Source organism: Manduca sexta, chromosome 22 (assembly GCF_014839805.1).
Source record: "Manduca sexta isolate Smith_Timp_Sample1 chromosome 22, JHU_Msex_v1.0, whole genome shotgun sequence".
In the NCBI taxonomy this organism is placed as follows: Eukaryota; Metazoa; Arthropoda; class Insecta; order Lepidoptera; family Sphingidae; genus Manduca; species Manduca sexta.
In genome coordinates, this window is record NC_051136.1 from 10166373 (window position 1) to 10188093 (window position 21721).

The 21721-nt window shown below is 34.9% G+C and overlaps 3 protein-coding genes across 4 annotated transcripts in view; 2 read left to right on the forward strand and 1 right to left on the reverse strand.

Annotated features, from left to right (window-relative positions):
• The window catches only part of LOC115445839 (MAR-binding filament-like protein 1), a 23911-nt gene extending 21820 nt beyond the window's left edge, over positions 1-2091 (reverse strand). The window contains exons 1-4 of one of the 2 annotated variants that reach the window (XM_037441262.1): positions 2056-2091; positions 1881-1970; positions 1344-1394; positions 1155-1221 (exon numbers count right to left, since the gene is read on the reverse strand). In XM_037441262.1, coding sequence (XP_037297159.1) covers positions 1155-1221; positions 1344-1394; positions 1881-1970; positions 2056-2070 — 223 coding nt within the window. In that variant the 5' untranslated portion in view covers positions 2071-2091. Of the gene's footprint in view, positions 1-1154; positions 1222-1343; positions 1395-1670; positions 1786-1880; positions 1971-2055 lie in introns of those variants that run through there. The other variant, XM_037441263.1, reaches the window with a different exon arrangement.
• The window catches only part of LOC119190134 (splicing factor YJU2-like), a 22830-nt gene extending 4386 nt beyond the window's left edge, over positions 1-18444 (forward strand). The window contains exons 2-6 of the mRNA XM_037441270.1: positions 14404-14505; positions 14589-14801; positions 15429-15603; positions 16017-16194; positions 17989-18444. Coding sequence (XP_037297167.1) covers positions 14482-14505; positions 14589-14801; positions 15429-15603; positions 16017-16194; positions 17989-18355 — 957 coding nt within the window. The 5' untranslated portion in view covers positions 14404-14481 and the 3' untranslated portion in view covers positions 18356-18444. The remainder of the gene's footprint in view (positions 1-14403; positions 14506-14588; positions 14802-15428; positions 15604-16016; positions 16195-17988) is intronic.
• Positions 3793-12201, forward strand: LOC115445845 (centrosome-associated protein CEP250). Its single transcript, XM_037441267.1, is given in 21 exon segments — positions 3793-3950; positions 6294-6439; positions 6524-6583; positions 6914-6961; positions 7041-7167; positions 7384-7705; positions 7707-7728; positions 7813-8032; positions 8226-8356; positions 8472-8602; positions 8926-9079; positions 9155-9337; positions 9405-9520; positions 9588-9823; positions 9900-10036; positions 10226-10344; positions 10437-10554; positions 10627-10758; positions 10914-11021; positions 11162-11370; positions 12050-12201. Coding segments are annotated over 19 exon segments (2538 nt in total). The 5' UTR covers positions 3793-3950; positions 6294-6439; positions 6524-6577; the 3' UTR covers positions 12069-12201.
• Positions 18445-21721: the final 3277 nt, after the last annotated feature.

The window sequence follows — 21721 nt, forward strand, 5'->3', positions numbered from 1 at the left end:
AACACGTTTCCATTAAACACCTACTTTACATTATTACCTTTCTACTAGTACAAAACGTAGTTACGTGCAACTAATATCTTGCGTTTATTATACGTACTTGACGCGGGTATACGCTAAAATACTATTATATAAAGCTGAAGAGTTTGTTTGTTTGTTTGAACGCGCTAATCTCAGGAACTTCCGGTCCAAACTGAAAAATTCTTTTTGCGTTGGATAGCCCTTTGTTCGTGGAGTGCTATAGACTATATATCATCACGCTATACCCAATAGGAGCGGAGCAATAATGGCTAATCTCAGGAACTACCGGTCCAAACTGAAAAAATCTTTTTGCGTTGGATAGCCATTTATTCGTGGATTTCTATAGGCTATATATCATCACGCTATACCTAATAGGAGCGGAGCAGTAATGGCTAATCTCAGGAACTACCGGTCCAAACTGAAAAAATATTTTTGTGTTGAATAGTCCTTTGTTTGTGGAGTGCTCAAAGTTATATATCATCACGCTATGACCAATAGGAGCGGAGCAGTAATGAAACATGTTGCAAAAACGGGGAAAAATTATTAGTTTTGAGAACTTCCGTTGCGCGCGCTGCGTAAACGGTTAAAGTTATGCAACAATGATGTATGACGGGATTGTTCCTCTTAAAAGTTCTAAAAATATATTATAAAACAAGGTCCCCGCTGCAACCGTCTGCCTAAACGTGTTAAACTCAAAAACTACCCAACGTATTAAGATGAAATTTGGTATGGAGACAGTTTGAGACCCTGGGAAGAACATAGGCTCCCCGGAAACTACTACTTTTATAACGGAAAACTTTAGCCTGAAAAACTTTATAACGCGGGCGGAGCCGCGGGTAAAAGCTAGTTATTATATAAAATGACGCATAAAATTCCTAACTTATAATACCTACTCTGAATAACCAATGTCTCGACACTCTAAGCTATATCAATAGTTTGTCATTAAGCTGGCCTGTTTTATGTACACTTAATTTATTACTAAATACACATCCTGATATTATTTCATTCCACTTATGCAAATGCATCATAATGAGAAAAAAAATGATTATGTTGGTCATTATGCGTTGGAACGGAAACACCCTTTTTTCTCTATTTTCTTTAACTGCATACTTGTTAACTTTATTTTTACGCGTTACCTCCTTTAAAACCTTTTTGTACTGGACTATGTTCCAATTCCATTTCTTCATGTTTCATAATCTTTTCCTGAGACAGTAGAAGTATATTAGTACACAAAGTGACAATAAAATTTAATAAACTATGACAATCTTTAAATAAACGATATTATGTATTATACATTTTTTCAAAATAATATTGAGAGCACGTACTTGAGTCGGTAGGCCACAGTATTTTAAAGTACTATATTTTCTTGTTTGCCTCTGGAAGTAAATATATATTATATTAACATAGTTTATAGGCACATCAAAGTGATCCCACTGCACCTAATGGTCAGCGGAGTGGGGTCCAGACTGAGTATCGATTGACGAGAGATGATTACCACTGGCTGATCCCGAAGCGCAACACACTTACACGGGCCACTGCGGTGGGTTTTAACACCTTTGTCGCTATCTGGACGGATACATAATATAATTTCCTGCCACTAGCAATGTAATCCATATAATAGGTACATATATTTTTTGGCTAATAACTTTTACCCGCTGCTCCGAACGCGAGATTAAGTTTTCCGGGATAAAATTCCTGCTTTATATTTTCCCGAGATAAATAAAATAAATAGCACTCAGTAGTAATGTGCAGCTTCCCTTCCCACAACTAAAAGAAATTTTAAAATCGGTTTAGTAATACAGTGATTGGCCTCTACAAACTATAAAATTTGCTCTTTATAATATTAGTATCGAGAAAATTACCTGTGTCACTGGTACGGTTATAATAGACCTTCCTGTCTTTGACGGAATTATGTTTTCATTAGCGATTCGTTTTGGCAACATCGGTGGTCTCTACAAATAAAATACCATATTTCTTAAAAAATGTTTTAATTTTTAATATTAAAGTGTTATATTGTAATGTATTTTTATGTCTTACCTTTAACGTAGACATGGTGGCTGGCAAAATTCTTTCTCGTTCGGTCGCGCCGATCTAGTTGCTGGCGCGTAAGTTATCCTACCGGAGACTGGTTGCTCATCTTTCATTCTATTCGCCGACTTTGGTCGTTGCTGTATCAACAGAGTAAATAACTAGTGGACAAAATGGAGAATTTACTCGGAAGTCCTCAGGAATAGGTACTTTTTGCCAAAATATTGACACTGAAATTACTTAACTTGATAAGAGTTTTATTTTCTAACTACAGCGTTCCTCTTTTCATAAACAAAATAAAGGCAGTACCAACGACATGATATGAGTAAATTTAAAGATGTAGTGTGGGAAAACAAAATATAAAAAGACCACGTAACGGGCTAAGCGTGTCAGTAGAAACCACATGGACATATGTCTACAGCGTATATCCCTTAGAGCGAGGCCCCATTAGTGCGTTGCGCTGCGTTGCGTCTTCGCAGCGTCGTCGCTGCGTCGTTTTCCATACATTTTTTATGACATGCCCCATTAGACCGTTGCGTCGTCGCGCGCGACGTTTCAACGGATCGACGGACAAGAGACGAAGCGGGGGAGGGTGATGCGCTGCGTTGTCGGAGCTCCGCTGCGCCGACGGACAGTGATGCACTGCTAGAGGAGGAAGCTAGAACTGAGACGCAGCTGCGTCGGCGTGCATACCCTCTTGCGTTGCGTTGGCGCAGCGTCAACGCAACACAGGTGTGGCATACAATGCGTTGTTCCGTTGGGATGACGCAACGCAACGCAGCGCAACGCACTAATGGGGCCTCGCTCTAACGGATTCCTTGGAGTAATATCACTACGTAATAAAAAGTTTATATTTCTTTATCAAATGGTATGTCAAGAAGTGTAAATAAAGATTCTGCGTAGCTAATCCCTATTCATTTTTAGTATGGTAGAGCATTCGTGATTTTTTTCAGCACGGACAGTTGTGATCACCTAATATCAGTTTATTTACTAGCTCATTTGATAACAAAGCCTAAGTCTAAAGCTAAGTCTAAGTCTAATGCTATAAGTCTATTGAGCGTAGAAACTTCTAAGTAGCAGTTAATAGTTAAACTAATTAGTTTTATATTTTGTCATTCCTCCAAACTCCACAAATAAGTGTTAATTACAAAATTTTATCCGAATAGAATATATCCAATCTAATACTTATAAAGATTAAAAGATATTTTCTAACGACACATACCACAATTTCATTTCCATTAAATATTCTTTTGTTTGGTAAGTTGTAGGTCTTTGTCGCACTTGAGACAACCTCTGCGGAATCCGACATTTAGGAACAGTGTGTCTTGGCGATTCATAATTATCTGTTTCGAAAAATATTTAATGCCGTATTTATTAAAATTCGGTAAAGACAACACAGTATATATTAGTGCAGTAAATTTGAGAATATGATGTAGGTAAGTTCTTAATAATTCTATTAATTACCTTGTACTACAGGGTCTGCGTGCATTGATATGGACATTATTTAATAAAGATCATCACTTAAAATTTAACTGTTGTTAATACACTGTTTATGAAATTATTAAACAAAAATTTCAACAACCTATATTAAATTAATCCAAAACCTGTCAATGACATTAAAATGCCAATTTATCGTTGATGAAAATTATGATATTAAAAATAAGAATAATTGCTGAATTCCTGCCAGTGTACTGCTAGCATATTATTGTTGTTATGCATCCTTTTTGCTAAACTGTCATTGAATTAAAAATTATTTTGTTACTTTGAAATTGGAATCTCATTTCGACAACTTGCATTTTTGATTGAGCAAATGGGATTTACATCAAAATTGTAGACGTTTTCGTTTTCCTAAAGTTTTTCTGCCTACCATGACGACCACCGCAAAATCTCAAAGGATAAACTTCGTAAGTAAAACATTTTTGCTATTTGTACAACCTGACCGCACCAATATTTCTATCTAGCATGCTTATAATTTACTAGTTTCTACTCATTGGTTTGCCCTCGTAATAAGTACTTATTCAGTTCAAAAGTAGAAAGCAACACTCATGTTTAATGAAGTTATTTATTGTTGAAAATGATTCGAACTAAATTAAATTCCAATATAGTAGCACGATTTTATAAGACAACAATTCAGCTTTTTTATATTGGTACAGTCAGCAACAGAAGTCGTTGAACATAATTTGTTTCCAATATTTCCTAATCATTATCATTTACCATAAGTTGCTGATTAATTTAAAAACAAAACAACTTGTCATAATTGAACTACAAAAGTAGCTGAACGCTGTCAAACCATTCACTGCTAAACATTACTAGCGACAATTTTTATGATCTGTAATAAATGCAAATGTGGCTGAAATTAGCAAATTCTTTGTTTTATATGCAAGCTTTTTTTTCTATTCGTTAAATTGAACCCATCAAGCTTCAAGACACCAATATCGCGAAGCGCAGCGCACCGCGTTTTTTACTATCAAAACATTGTCGAATAAATACAACAGTCCAGGATGTTAATTAAATTGTTATTTTATAACATATTAGCTTTGGCTCGCTACTCTGCCCGCGTGAAAAAGTTTTTCAAAGATAAAAGTCGTGCTTTATATTTACTCTGGATAGAAAGTAGCGTGTAGGGCTTAAGAGTAATGTAGCTTCCTATTAGTGAAATATTTTCAAAATCAGTTAAGTAGTTCCTGAGTTTAGCGCATTCAAAGAAACAAACCCTTTAGGTTTATATAATAGTATATATTAAAGTTAATAACCAGAATTATAAATTTTTAAGTATGAACAAAACATCATAATATATTAGAATGTAATATTACAACATTAATAGGAATAGGTTAATTACATTTTAAACATCCTATTTTATAGAGCACTGGCCGGCTTAAAAACAAATGTGTAAATTCAAAATTATTCTGACAGGAGATTCTCCTCGTAGGTTTCAACGTAAACGTCAGTTTATTTTTCATATTTTTTTAAGGGGTGTACGAGCTTTTGCCCGCGGCTCCACCAGCGATATAAAGTTTTTCGGGCTAAAGTTTTCCCTTATAAAAGTCACGCTATATATTTTCCCGGGAGCCTATGTTCTTCCCAGGGTCTCAAACTGTCCCCATACCAAATTTCATCTTAATACGTTGGGTAGTTTTTGAGTTTGACACGTTCAGGCAGACAGATGCAGTGGGGGACTTTGTTTTATTATATATTTTTAGAACTTTTAAGAGGAATAATCCCGTCATACATCATTGTTGCATAACTTTAACCGTTTAAGCAGCGCACGCAACAGAAGCTCTCAAAACTAATAAATTTTGCCCGTTTTTGCAACATGTTTCATTACTGCTCCGCTCCTATTGGTCATAGCGTAATGATATATAGCCTATAGCACTCCACTAATAAAGGGTTATCCACCACAAAAATATTTTTTTCAGTCTGAACCGGTAGTTCCTGAGATTAGCGCGGTCAAACAAACAAACAAACTTTTCAGCTTTATATAATAGTATAGAAGTATAGATTCAATAATGAGATTCATCAACTAATGCATTGTCAAGTTACAAAATGTTTAGCGACTTTTGTAACATTGAAATGATAACCTTAATCTGTACTCGTCTTTGGTAAGTGATTTGTGGTCCGTTTCAATGTTCAGGTGTTTTGTAAATTAGTATTTGTTCATCGACTTTTGTTGCTGATCGTACATGTAATTAATGCACCCCTCTATTCCAGAAGAATTAAATCCTAAATATAAACTTATAACTTTACATTATGCAAGCGCCTGTCAATAATGCGATACAAGTAGCGCCGACCCCATGCCCTTGACCGAAGTAGACAGTAAAAAAAAGAGAAAAGTCTCTTGTTGTATTTTGTTTTTGGAAGTCAATGCCTAAAATTTATCGGTAAAAAAGGACCATTGCGATACATCCATGTCTCAGAAATGCACCGCGGACGCGCGTTTTGTAAAAAGATTGCCTATTTTTCGCTCTACTGCTGCTCTGTGCTCTATGTTCTACCCTTGGGTAGGCAATAGAGACAAGTACCTACCTATAAGCCTATCAGGCATACATAAGCATGGATTTCTCTTAGTGTGCAAATCTAACTTGTCACCTACAAGTACACCTGACCACCAGTAAGTACTTACCTGGTAGTTCATAATATAAACGTACGTTCAAATTATTAAAAGAATGAAAATGTAATTTCACGCATGCGTAGATTACTTTAAATAAACTCCAACAAAATCTGTAAATAAATTTTATATCATCTGATAGATACTCCATCCCCGCGGTTGCTGCCACGGCCAACCGCAGCATCAGCCGCGCGTGCAGCTCGTAATGCAACTAATAGAAATGTGTCTTTAGTTCCGTCGCAAAGACAATCCCCTCCCCGTTCTACAACTTTGCCGGCTAATACTAAGGTAAAATAAAATAGTTTTAAAATAAAATAATCAAAAGCAGTGGTATCGAACATAATAAATATTTAATACCATTAATAATCACAGAACGCAAAGAATGTATTGCAACGCACAAGTCAGAAGACAGAATCAAAAACAGATATGAAGGTGATTTTATGCATTTTTCATAATAAAAAGTTCAATTTGGTACTTTGTATTTGTAAAATTTGTAGCCGAGTTAGTGGGTTACCCAACAAAAGTAATTTATATCGTATATAAACATCTTCAATATGGAAAATATTGTGGATATTTCGTCGAGTTTGGTAAAAATGAAGGTGGATGGGCATTTTGACGAAAGATTACTCCCCTCACTATCTTGGTTTAATTTATACTATATGAGCTCTAGAGTACAAGACTAACCTAGCGTTAAATTGCAATAAAACATTTTATAGAACTTAATTTCAGTTGTTTTAATGATAATTTGTTTTTTACTTAAAGGTCATCTCAAACTCTGAAAATGAGCACCCGGCGGTGGATAATAATTTTGTAAGTTCTTTTAATTTAGCATTTTCCTTATGTGTGTTTACAAATGTTAAGGAAATTACAGTAAGTCATTGCTTTTTAGATGACAACGCCACAAAACACGGAGTCATTCGTCATTGAGAATTACCCCACAGAAGTTGTTGAACAAATAGATGCCATAGACATTACTGAAGATCATGTTACAGAGAGAAACGACATGAATACTTCTGGTATATTTATGATGAGGCGTTTAGAAATATTTATAACTTGTTTTTGCTATCAGCTTCAGTTGTGTATTAATTTAGTAATAGTCGTCCTACGTCAACTTATCAATCTAAATTAAAAATATTTTTTTCAATCGGCGCCAGCAATTGCAGTTACATTCTAATGGTATCATTTTCGTAATCGATAAGTACTCGTAATACCAACGTTATTACATTTTGTAGAAGTAAGGAACAGTTGTCCATCAACACCAGCTATTAGTAGTCGTCCACAAACTCCTAGAAGTCAGCAGTGGAGTCGTCCACAAACGCCACGGGTTCTCAGTCGGCCAACAACTCCTGCTCAAATGCCCCAACGACATGGCACCCCAACCAGTCGGCCCAACACTCCGCGCCGTCCATCCACACCTACGCGGCCGATTACAACTTACTGTATGCAATCGCCATGTAATAAGTACCGTCCGGAGTCACCAGTTTCTACAATTGCTTATGAAGATGATGACATTAAATCAACATTTACTACAAAACACAAACAGTTTCAACGATTGAAAAGAACTTGATTTGAAACAGGTAAACGATGTCTTGTTATAGTTTTTTTGTGGTTTTAAGAATTCAGGTATTGGTTTTTATTTATATTTCTCACTTCGGTTTTAGCAAGCTGTGTTGGAACTATTTGACACTCTTAGAAGTTTACGTGATCGAATGATGCGCGAAGGAATCACTGACAGTGGTGAAGGTCTTCAGCAGCAAGAGCTTGTGGTGTTCAATGTGGCAGATTGGGCAGCGGATGAGATTGCGCAGCTTTGTCGCGATGCTTTAGCGTCTTCTAACGCCGATGATGCGATAGAACTGATCAATAATACATTACCTATTGGTAAGAACAAATATCTATAATATTGAGTAGACCTCGCCTCATAATTCGACTGGCTCCGAATAAAATAGATAGCGTACCTACTTATCTAATAATTTTATACTTATTACGTAATGTTTAGTGACGTAAAACATTACAAGCTTGAAAAGCGGCATGAAATTCTGATATCACTTAAATCATAGTTGCTATGTTACAGATGAACGCGTTTTGGCTGAATTAGACGTTAACATGGAAAATCTCCCTGCACGCTTTGCCGATTTATGTCTCCAAGCATTTGCAGCCCGCCAAGAAATTATCGAGTGGGCAAAAGAACTTATTGGAAACAATGTAATCAAATCTCAGTGTTTACTAATTACCATACTATTTGAAGCCTTTTTATATTATTTTTTTATAATATCGTGGTGGTTATTCAATTAATTTTTAATTGTCATATTTTTCACAGGAGCAGCTAAAAAGCGTGGGGCTGGAACGTATTGCTCAGTACAACGCTCAGGGACTTGAGTTATGTGAAATACTCAGAGAACTAAAGACTAGCGCTGATAGTACTGTGGATACGATCACTCAACTTTCTAAGTATTAAATCTAATATGTGTGTGGTGTATTGGGATTATAGTTATATAAATATTGTTACACAACTCGTGTACTGAGGTCTATGATTGGGCCCCTAAGTCGGTTTAGGGGATTTAGGTTTATCTAATCAGTACAAGTCACACAGTTTCAAATCATGCCAGCTAAGCAGGATTTTGCCCTCCAACACAATATGGGATATAATGTAATGAGCGGAATGCAGATGTAATATACTTCTGTTTACCCCTGAAAATAAAAGGCCATAATATATATTATATGAATGAAAAAATGAAAAATGTATATTCACGTTAAATATTCCCTTGTTTTAGACGAGCATGTCGTGAACGAAATGCATTAATTGCTGTAGGCGAATCACTGGTACGTGAAATAGCACGGCTTCGACAGGATATCGAAGTAAGAACTGCATTTGGCACTGAACTGCGAGACACCCGTGCCGATACAGAAACTGCTAAAGCTCTTGAGGTACTTAATTAAATTATGAGATCCTTACGTGTATATTTATAAGGCACTTTTATATTGCATAAAATGTTATTACAGGATGCCCGTCACGAATTAGAAGAAGAGCGAGTTGCAAAAGCTGTTATTAAAGATAAATTGGCAACGGCTGAATCGCAACTTCGCCAGACTCGTGGTCGTATATCTAAAATGGATCGCCAGTTACGCGAAGCTGAAGCTAGTATTTCAAGTCTTACAGGCACCGTGAAGACGCTGGAAGATCAAGTAATATATTGTGAACATAAAATATAAAATCAAAGTTCGATGATATTCATTTATCTTTACTTTTTAGAGCCGTCAGAGAGAAGTTCAACTTGAAGCTCGAGCTCGCAAACTGAAAGAATCTTTAAAAACTGGCGAAGTAGCTAGTGGACAGATTGCACAGCAACGAGATGCCCTACAAGCAGAGTATGCAAATTTTGACATTTCTTAATTACTATGTTTAGAATATTTTGGTTAATAATTCTATGTTTAGATTATTGGAGTTAAAAGAAGAAATTGCAATATTAACAAACCAACATAAAGCCACGACCCAAGGCTTAAATAATCAGATCAAAGAAGCAAGAAAAGCTCTTGAAAATGAGCATGAACAAACTCAAAAACAAATTTCGATTAATGAATCGGCCCAAGCACTATTAGAAGAGCGTGAAAGTAAAATAAAAGAATTACAAGCAAAAATAACTGAACTTGAAAACAGTAGACCAAATCCAGGTATAAAACAGAAAAGTTCTTATTAGCATGTTTATAAAACAGTGGGGTCAAATAATATCTTTTTTTTACAAATTAGATCTGCCGACTGAAAGAGAAATGGATTTGTGGGCAGAACTACAGGCCACCAAAGAAACGTTACGCACCACGGAAGATGAAGTGACTGCGTGTAAAAGAGAGAAAGTCCGGTTTTTGGAGACCCTCACAAAAATTGCCGTAATATTTTATTTAATTATTTGCTATTCAGTATACCTAATCCCCTTATTCCGCCAAAGCAATAATTTTGTTTTCAGTATTATGTGCCTGACGAGTTTTATACCATGCTTCTAAGGTGAATAAATCTGGGTGCCATATTATTTGTCAACATTTTACTTAAAGGTAATGAAACAGTCTTTAAAATTTCAGGAATCCGACAATAAAGTAGGAATGCAGCAAAAGTTGGCCGCTGAACTTCTTAGCAAAGAGGAAATCATGGGCAAGATGCAAATGCAAATCAGGGATCTAACGAAGAATATTAAATTAAAGTATGTTTAACACATTAATTTACGTATTTTACCACATATATTTATTACAATTTAATTGAGTAGGTATTCCTTATGAGAATTTTTGCTTTTAGCGAACAAAAAGTGATACAATACGAACAGTATGTTCGCGATATTCAAGCGCATAATCGAGCAGTAGCGAATTGTCAAGAGGCACCAAATGGTATCAGCTATCAAGATTTGCAGCAGGAGGTATACAAATATTTAGTAGGTGCAATTTACTTTCAATACCTACTATTAACATTTTTTTTAAATTCTTTATAGATTATGAATGTAAGAATGGGACTTTTAGAAGCAGTACACCGCAACGAAGAACTAACAGAGTTATTAATGCAGAAAGAACAACAACTCGAGCAGCAAGACAAGACATCACGTGCACAGGCAAGAGTCATCAAGGTTATCTTCTTCATCAATAACAATTATTTTTATCTAGTCTATATTTATGAATTTGTAGGATGTTGGTAATTGCAGTTTTTAAAAAAATGTATTTGATAATACCGGTAGTGCAAACATTTTTTTTTTATTTATTTAAAATATTTATTACAAAATAGGTGCGTGAGGAATTGATCAACATGCTTAAAAATAAAGAGACAGAACAAAGTCGGGAACTTGCGACTCTACAGCAGGATCTTGAACATCGAATGAAAGTTGTAGATGAAGTGAGGGTCACAATTTATTTTTTTATTTGTTTTTATTGCTTAATTATAGTAAACTTTGGTCGTCTTCATTTTTATGCGTAGTATAGGAATCAAATATAACTTACGGATCTGTATAATAATAGTCGCTGTATCAAATTTAGGTAAACAAGCAAATAGCAGCAAAAGCGGATGAGATTCAAGAATTGTTTGCTACATTAGAGAACAAGCAACAACAGATCCACCGATTAGAAAAGATTGTGATAGCACTGGAGGAACAGCAACGACGTGCGCAAGCGCAACGAACGAGACACGAAGAGAAGATCGCGGCACTTGAACATGAATTAGCTGCTGGGGGGAATAGGCGTGAAAGGTTGTTATAAATTTTAATTATAATATATTGTTTATTAACTCCCTCTTAGTAAGAAATCGGAAAGGATTTAAAACCGTATTCACAAACAATACTATGAACATATGCCGAAAGCTCGAGGGTATATTGTCGAAAATTTCATAATTTCTTTGCCTATGTTTAGTTTCGTTTTTTTGATAGCCAAATGAAGTAAAGTTGTGTCTCGATATGAGCCGACTATAGCGCTGGGCCCTTATTCTGTATGATAGTGTAAACGCGTAACGCGGCCGTGTCATGTTATCTTCGAGAAATGTGCGTGGAATGGTATTCTGTAAGCCAAATTTCTATAGTCCTAAACATGATGCGTTGTGTTACGTGCTTGTTACGCACTGTCAAAATAACGTGTAGGATAGAGAATAAGGCCCCTGCTATGCCTATGCTCTGAGGCCTGTGCCCTGTGGAGGTTGTCAAGCCGAAAGCATTGAAAAACAGACAATCACAGATATTCACAAACATTACTATGACCACACTATGTTTAGGCGCACTGTGCATCCTCTGTGAATATCGGTGTTATTAAGTAACGTTTGTGAATACAGACCAGTCTTTCAATAAAGTCTTTATTTAAAGAAATGAAAATCTCACTCTGCAGGACATTTGCGATTAAATTATTTTAAACTAATACCAACCAATAATTTCGTTTCAGGAAATTCTTATTTTTCTAATCAAAAGTACATGTTAGGACTAATGATAAAACTGAAAATGTAAAGTTTTTATCATCACTGTGACTTTTGTAAAACGTTTTGTCATATTTTCATTTTTGTGAGAAAATAAATAATATAACCTTTTACACATAAAGGAGCTTTTTTTTTCGTAAAATATTATAATAAAATTTATAGTTTATATATGTTGTCGACCGGCGCACATCAGACCAACTTTTTTTACGTTAAAATAAATTTGGCAAAGTTTCGCCGCGTCTGGTTAAGGCGATACCTCAAGGTCAATTTTCATACATTTTGTTTCACCTTTAATCTGGGTAACTAAACAAGTATTGGCAAGTAAAGAATTTAAATTCACGTCTAGTTAGTGATTAGTTCTCGCAGTTGAAGAAAAACGTAAAATAATTAATAATCATGGATATTTCGGCCTTTAAAATTTAATATGACGAAATTTTAAAGGCAGAAATATCCATGATTATTAATTATTTTTACGTTTTTCTTCAACTGCGAAACTAATCACTAACTAGACGTGAATTTAAATTTACTCCAATACTTAGTACAAATTAAAGGTGAAACAAAATGTATGAAAATGGACCTTGAGGTATCGCCTTAAGTGAAACTCCAAACAAAATGTCGACCAGCAAAAGATGAAAAGGCTTGACAGTCGACAAAATATAAAGGCCTGCCTCTTTGCACTTCTCCACGCTCCGTTTGAAGGATCTCATTTTCTGTAGTAGGTACTATGTATTTAAAAATGCCCTGGGGATAAAGAGAATTATAATATATACCGGAAGGAATGTTTGAACCGCACTTGGAGGGAAAGTGATAGTAAATTTTACTTAAAGGAACCATTGCTTTATTTTTAAAAAGAAGCAAAACTGCATTCAATTGTTTTTGGAAATACACTTGCCACACCTGGGAATCAAACTGGTTATAATCCGAAAAAATAACAGCGTTCCTTTATGCTATCAAGTATCAATGGATAGGGTCAAACGTAAGGATTAATAATTAGAGAACTTTCCCTCCAGGTGCGTTTCAAAAATTCCATTCTGTACATGCCTAGAGGCATCTAAAAGAAAAGGTCGTGGTGCGCGCGGGCTCGTGCTAGGTAAAAATATTCGATAATTGGAAAGAATATTAGCACGTACATATTTTTGATTTCTTTTCAAATACGATTGTCGTTACCTCAGAGTGGTTACTTTTTAATTGAATCGACATTAATATTTTTTTATGTTTACGCGAATATCAGAATTTAAAATAAAACTATTTTAGACATTTTATCGCGGTTTTTTATATTATTATTTTCTTCCTGCACGACGCCTGTTTGGCTCGGCGCACACCAGGCACCATAATATATCATGGAATATAAATTATATAAGTACGTGGTCTATATAGTAAGTATAAAAAATACAGTGCGATCGGTTATACCTATTTGGAATTTTTTCTGAGAGTTTAAAAAATGGGTAGAATTTTTTTAATATAAGTACTAATTTTAAACTGTTTTTATGAACGCTACTTTCGTGCTAATTTTATCATCTTTTAATTCTCTGTGTGTAAGTTTAGAAATAGGTGATAATATCGATATTATAGAAATTGAAAACCCTTAGAAATGATCGGACGTCCGCAGAATAACTTCGGACTACGTAATACGTTGTGATAAGTCAAGCATAAAACCAAGTAGACGTATTCATGTTTTTTGTTTCCTATATATACATGTTCTTGCTCGTAGCATTAAATGCGCTACACAGGGCGGGGATAAAATGAGGGCAAACCTAAAAGGCTCCGCCTGTGGGGCTAAAACTAGAAAATAACTATAGTTAGCTCTATTTTTGCATTACTCCACCTCCCTTATCTAAACTTAGCCGAATGCACCTTACCAAGAGTTAAAAATCGATATTAGAGCTTCGGTGCGATCTTCATGCTTAATATCGATAAATAATAGACATCCCTATGTCGAATGTCATTCCTAACAATTGACATTTGGTTTTGACAGCATTTTGTCATTTGATAATTTAGTCACAATTTACATTTGATGAAAGCCAAATATATTATATATTTTTCTCTTTTTATGTATTTTCTCACGGTTGATATAATTAACATTATTATTTTAGTTTTACTAAGAACTTTCAATTTAGTAATTATTCCTATTCAAGGTTTTTCTTTTGCTTTTTTATTTCATTCGTATATGTTATCTTTGTTTTCATATTCACTCGGCCTAAGACCTTTTTTGACATATAGCACGTGTGTCTTCTACCAATGACAATGCTTTTCAAACTTGACATTGGCATAATTATCGTATAAACGATACAGCCAAATAAAATAAATTGGATTGGAAAGCCAAATAAAATTATATGAGAAAAATAATAGAATAATTGTTCAAATTACATATTTTCCAATATCTGTTTGAACTTGAAACAAAATGTCTGAAAGAAAAGTTTTAAACGTAAGTCCCTTGCATTTAACATACAAAATTAACAAAGTGACTTATTCCAATTGACTGTAAAACGCCTTTTAATTCTTTTACAGAAATACTATCCTCCGGATTTCGATCCATCAAAGATACCTCGTATGAAATTGGCGAAAAATCGCCAGTACACAGTGCGTTTGATGGCTCCATTCAACATGCGTTGTGCTACGTGCGGTGAGTACATATACAAAGGCAAGAAGTTCAACGCCAGGAAAGAAGATGTGGAAAATGAGGACTATCTTGGCATAAGGATATACAGATTCTATATCAAGGTAGGCATTAGCTATAACCATAATTTCACAGTAAATTTGTTTATTTAATAATCAGTGTCTCATAACTGAGTTAACTATGTTCCTGAATCTACTCTTAAAAGTAAAAGCGTAACTAGATCCTCTACTGCCCCAATATATTAAGATGTGTTTTGGGTCTATTGGACAAAAGCTACAATTCTATAGAACTTATATGTATATTTTGTGTATCAGTTATCAAAAATCACACAAAAATGATATTACTCCACTATAAATAAATTTCAGAATATCATGGTGCACAATCTAGATAACCATGCTACTTTAAAAATTGTTTCCAAGTATTAAATACACTAATTTTCTGAAACTTTGTAATAACCCCAGTCTTATGTTGATTGAAACAGTTTTGTTGTTAATAGGCATATTAGGTGTATGTTATGTAGATTTAAAAAAAATCAAATATTAAACAAAAATTATTAAGTATTTTTGTCATCACTACCAAGCCCTTTTTGACTGGATACATAAAATTACAGCATACCTGTGCATTATGTAACTATTTATCTTTTTTTCAGTTGAGGCTGTATAACATATTTATAATTTTAAACTAACGCCAAACAATGTTAATTTTACTTATTTTTATGTTAAATATTACAGTGCACTCGATGCCTACAAGAAATATCATTCAAGACAGACCCAAAGAACACAGATTACGAGATAGAGGCGGGTGCCACACGTAATTTTATGGCATTAAAACTGGCTGAAGAACAAGCCAAGAGGGAAGAGGAGGAACAGAAAGAAGAGGAGGCCAATAATCCTATGAAGCTGTTAGGTAAATGCCTCATTGTTAGTTTATCTAATACTACAGAAGTTTAGATCCATTATGAAATCCCTAAAAAAACCTAGAATAAGGTGTTTCTTGGCTTGTAAATGGAGCCCAGGACCTATTGTTACATGGCCCATTTACACTGCCACTAGGCCAAGGACAATTTTAATTAAATCTTTGTCATAATATATTAATATCTACTATGTCATATTAGAAGTTCATGTAACATTGTTATATACTCATTTATTTAGAATTTTATCAATGCATATTTACTAATTATTTTTGCTGTTACCCATATTTTTTTTTCATAAATGTTTCATAGTAATTAACACATGTGGATGACAGTATAACGGCTGTTTATTTTTTTTTTTACCAATAAATATGATATTTAGTATGATATTTGCAATAACATTTCACAGAATACAGAACTGAGCAGTCAAAACAGGAAATAGAACTGCTAGAGAGCCTTGAAGAGTTGAAAGAACTGAACAGAAGACAGCAGACTGTGGACTATGAGGGCATGCTCAAACAGTACCAGCCCGAGACAGCAGTTGAGAGGAAAGCAAGGGAGGAAAAAGAGGATGATGAATTTATAAAGTAAGTTCTACTAATATTACTAATATTGTAAATGAGAAAGTTTCTGAAGATGTCTGGTAGTTTGTTTTTTTTTTTGTTTTTAGAACCGAGTAGGCAAAATATTGACTATGAAAAAGTACTTTTAAGACTGAAATAAGAAAATAAACCCTAAGCTAAAATAGGAATAGTGATATTCAGGATGCAAATTTACAATAGTCATATGGCATAATATCAATAGCAATAGGAGTAACCTATGCAATAATGCACTTATTTCTGTAATTTTTATTCTCGAGTGCAGTGGCATGCAAATATGGTCGAGTACCTTAGATAGATATCAAGATGCTCATTGACAAGTCAATGGAAAGTATGCGCCAGATTGAAGCACATGTGTAGATTAGACCCTATCTGCGCCTATGCAGAACTTACATAGACCTATCATAACTCGGATTGCCAATCAGGAGTATAGCGAGAGCAAAAAACAAGGTAATGTCAAGAAATAAATGTCACAATCGCGTCTCTAGCCACTAGCACATGCGATAAAATAAAAAAAAAAGTTTAACATATTTCTGTGTCCCGCTAAAAGTGTCCGCACTCCAACTATGCTACACCACTTTTGCCTATATTCAGTTGAGGTCGGGATTCGCACACTGAATTTTGCCAACTTAAAGAATTTACCACTAAGACACACAAAATTACTAGAGAACAAAACGTATAGCTTATCGCCATTTTCAAAAATTGTCCCATACGTTTCTTTGGAGCTGTCTAAAAATTGACCAATCAGAACCAAGTTTTTTTTTACATGTTTACAAATGAGTTATTAGGATTGCTCATTCTTGGAATAGGATTGAAGATTGAGATTGAGATCGTTTATTGAAAACGGTTGTTAGTTTGAATCGCCAACCAGTTTCAAGCTTTTAAGTAGATCTTCATGGGCGAGTTCTAAGAGGACGTTGCGTCGCGGAAGCCGTGAAGATGATCCCTTAATAGGTTTAAACTTGTCGGCGATTCCGAGTTTGAATACGTGAGTGAAACCGTTTTGTTATGTAGTAATATAATATGTCACGCGTAAATTTTAATAACATTAAAACACACTAGTTTAATTCCTCCTTTTGGCGGCTTTAATGAGTAGTGGTTTTTTTTTAATGGATTGGTTTGCCACAGTTAGTTGTGGGAAGACGTAAATGTAATAAAACAATTTTTCACCTTTTGGGACGTAATACTACTGTTATGTACAAAGGGCCGAAACGAAATATATATCAAATCACTGGGACCTAAAAGTCTCAATTTATTAGTAAAAGATGTTGCTAGATTGAAAGCATTGCATTACTTCACTCGAAATAATCATTTCCCTTATCACTAAGGAGCTCATCATAATGTTACAGGTACTAATTTACTGTAGCCAATAAGTACCACCGAGTATGCAATCTTACACTACTCAGGCAAATGTATCTTGCCCATTGACATAGAAAAAAGGCTGAAGTTCCTGCAGCTGTTAAGTGAATATGAACAGAGATGTGTGGGAATGACAACGCGGTCATATGGCTCATATGCATAGGATTTTTCTTTATTGGAAGTGTACGTAAAAGATACCGATATTGGTCATATATTGGATTTGTTTCTCAGACTCGGACTAATGTTCAGATCATTTGTTGTCTATGGATTCTTGTCTATACGAATAGTAAGCCCAAAGCTTTTAACTTGATGACAAATATTATGAATACCGCATTATAAACATATACGATCAAACATTCAGTGTCTAGGCATTTGATTAAATTAGAATAAATTGTTTACTATTTAAATTTTGTATAATTTCAGATCTGTGAAGTTTGCAAATTCATCATCAAATAGAGTAATAGTTGAAGAAACAGTTGAAGACGTGACAGAAGATGAAGGGCCCCCTGTAAAAGTGCCAAAAATAGAAATGATGCCGCAAAGGAGTATCAATACTAAAAAAGATTGGAATAGAAGTATAGGAGTACTTTCTAAGAAGACAGCCTTATCTAATCTCGTTAAAAAGAAGGAGTCCACGCAAACCAGCGAAACGAAGACAGATAGTAAGCCTGAAAAAGATGTGAGGCAAGTAGACAATAGGAGCAGTGAAACTGAATCCGAAAGGGTGAAGTCCGCAGCGACAGGTCTAGCTTTGCTGGCCGGATACTCAGGTAGTGACAGTGATTCGTAATGACTATTCCGTACATGTAGTGTATATACTTATAAAAATAATTTTGGACTCAATAAATCAGTAAACTCTTAATATATTTTATTATACAGTACAAATTATTTCAGTTTTCATATTCCCATAAACAATTTTTGGTGACAAATTTCAATTTAAGTGTTCCTAACTACAAGTATAAAATATATTAATAATGGTTTCTAAGCGATTCTATCATGATCATTCTTACAGACATGCTTTATGGCCGTTTTACATATATATTCACATACATATAATGCAATTACGTAACACAATCCACGTATCAATTATTCGTTCAGATCAGCACTCTTTGTGTTAACTTTACTGCCATGTTCTGACGTCAATGTGAGCGAATGTCGTTTCGCACAGAGATTCCACATTAAGATAACACTTCACATGTCTTCATCAAATTCATATTATTTTATGGTTTTAAATTTCTTTGAACTATTTTATTAAATTGTTATGAGAATGATAAAAGTAAAGATAAAAGATGATTGATAAAGGTCGCAAGAACACGCTGGATGCAGGCCGCTTTTGGCAGGTCTGCCGGGTAGTCATTAGGAGAAGGATATAATCAGCACTTGATGTGTCTAATGATCATAATGATGAGGTTATGAAACGAAAATCAATTCAAAAATAAATGTGGAAAAAACTAAAAAGCTTCTCATTTGGCCGTAACCTCTTAGGAACCCATTTTGAACGGGTACAAATTAAATTACTTCAGTGCTCATAGGTATTTTAATAATAACGCGCGGGTCTTCGCCTGATGACACGACTTACTAAAAACGATACCAACGCACTTTGAATTAGCACTCTACACCGCAACACCAATTAGAATCCCATGGTGTTCCTGTCCGAGGCGTTGGGTAACGACTGATCGGCGTGCTTTGTGGTTCGGGGGCATCTTAAGAACTCCGCCATGGCATCCTCTACCTGTCAGAGGCAACTTATTGGGCCTTAGACAGAGTCGCGGGGTGAGCAGTGGGGGACTGTTCGCTCGACTATAGCGACTCCGAGGTCGACGACAATGTGGATAGTTGGTCTTCTGATATAGTAGACGCTAAAGGCGTCATTTAGCGTACGGGGGCATTTAGCCCCAAATGTTGACATTGGGCCGTAAGACCTGTGAAACCAACATAACAGTTCCAGTCACCCGCAAGTGGTGGTAGTGACAACGCTTTTTTCCTGCAAAAAGAAAGATGTTTCTGTATGGTCCCTTGTAAGAAAACCGCAAAGAAGTACTTAGGATGCTGTAATAGTCCCCCGATAACAGCTATTAGTCGTCTGTAACACGGAGGGGATATCGCGGTATACTGGTTTTAACGCCAGCAATCCATATTACAGGAGACACTTGTCTGTCATTGACCCGGTGTCTTCTTTTTCTCTGGAGGGGATCACTAGTCAGTAGACAATATAAGGGCGTAGAAAAATAGTTTTTAAAAAAATATTTAGAGGTTTAGTTAATAAAAGTGTTTATGGAATAGTATTCTAGCGCGCAGATTTGTTAATAATAGCGTTGCTCGCAGTGAAGTACGGAGCCAGAGGGGTATTGTGGGCCGTCGTGTTTTCCGCCATGTATACTACTGTGACAACTATTGCGTGGGCGCAGGAAATACGTAAGATTAAGTATTGAAATATATCTTTCAGAATATATATATATTTTTTTTAATTTAAATTTAAGCGTAATACGCACTTCAGAATTTCAATTTAAAGTTTCTAAATCTAACTCATACGAGAAACATACATTTATCTCATATACTTATTTATAACAAAAATAAGAGTTTTATGCTTCTAGGCAGCCAGGACTGCTCTACTCATATTAAATATCTCGAAGGGTTCATAAAACCCCTTTCTGTCTGCTTCCCTTTCTGTAGAATCTAATTAATCATTAAAACGATTTACAGACCGCATTCATGCATATTAGTACGTATATGCTGTGTAAATTTTCACCCTTTTGGAAAATTTCACCTTTCGCCACTGTTAAACATTGATTTTATTTTGACTTTAGTTGAGGACGAAACTTTAAAGAGTTGCAAACCTTACTTAGCGGACGGCATTGATTTAAAAGTCCATTGTCAGCCGAACCCTTTAAATGATAGTTTATAAAAAACGAATTCATAAATAAAAAAAAAACTGATCAATTTGTTAATGTAGCTGCATTAAAGGCGCCTTGCACGTATTTAACAATATTTTTATTTGAAAGAAAACCTATTTTGACCAGCATTTTCTCGTAAATTGTTGAATAAAACCAATTAACAGGGGAAAGGTTCGCCCTTTGGTGGTTTTGACTTATTTACGCACGGATCTCGGGTATTAAAACACAATTACATTCGGCTACTATGAAACAGCATCATAACAAAACTGATTAGGGCAAGATGCCACTCACAATCGGCTTACGGGCGGCTGTCAAAGCGTCGAAATACCTCGATTCGACGCCTTTGTTGCCTGTTGCCTTCCATTTATTACGGTATCAATTCCATTCATGTACGGCTTTACGTGGCGCTTTCTTATTTTTTACAACTCTCTTGTACAGGTTGATTTTTTTCTGATTGGGTTTTTAATTACATTTTAAAGGTACAGGTTCAATATATTTTATCATAGAATTTAAGTATACCATTTTAGGGTATACTTAACTCAGATAATTTAAAAAAGCTTGTTCCTGCATATAATTACTGCATGCGTACTAACATTATTATTGTAGTTTCGAAATTAATTGTAGTTTAAAATTATTTGAATCTGATTCAATAGTATTTTTAGCGTAATAAATTTCCCCAAACAGGTATACAAATGGAAATCAAGTGCAGTGAGGTAGTTTACATGAAAATTAAAGAACGTTTCTGCTTTATATATTGTAGATCAGTTATCATAAACCCTCGCGTGCCTGTTGACTCCCTGCGAGTAATTGGCCGTTATAAGTTATATTGTGTTCCACATAGATTTAATTAACCATGAGGATATCGTTGAGGAAGTTTGTTTTAACAAATTCACGTGCCTTATACACATATTTAATATAAAAATCTTATATGTTGTTTCCAGCTTATTCGATAAATATAAATAAAAGTATGTGCATTGGATCGATTTACGTATAAAGTATTATTAACTCAAGGTTATATAAAATGTACTTCAACCGTATAAAGTACCTCGCAGCTATACCAGGTTATTATTTTTACGGAATAATGTTAAATTACATAAAACATACTACATATACACTTTCATAATATCCTCAGATGGTATCTGGAATTTAAATAGAAACTCATACCATATGTTTAAAACTTTATTTTTGATATATCGAGATACTCCCACGCACCCACCCTGTAGATTCGTTTTAAATTTGGTACCTGACTCTGGAATTAATTG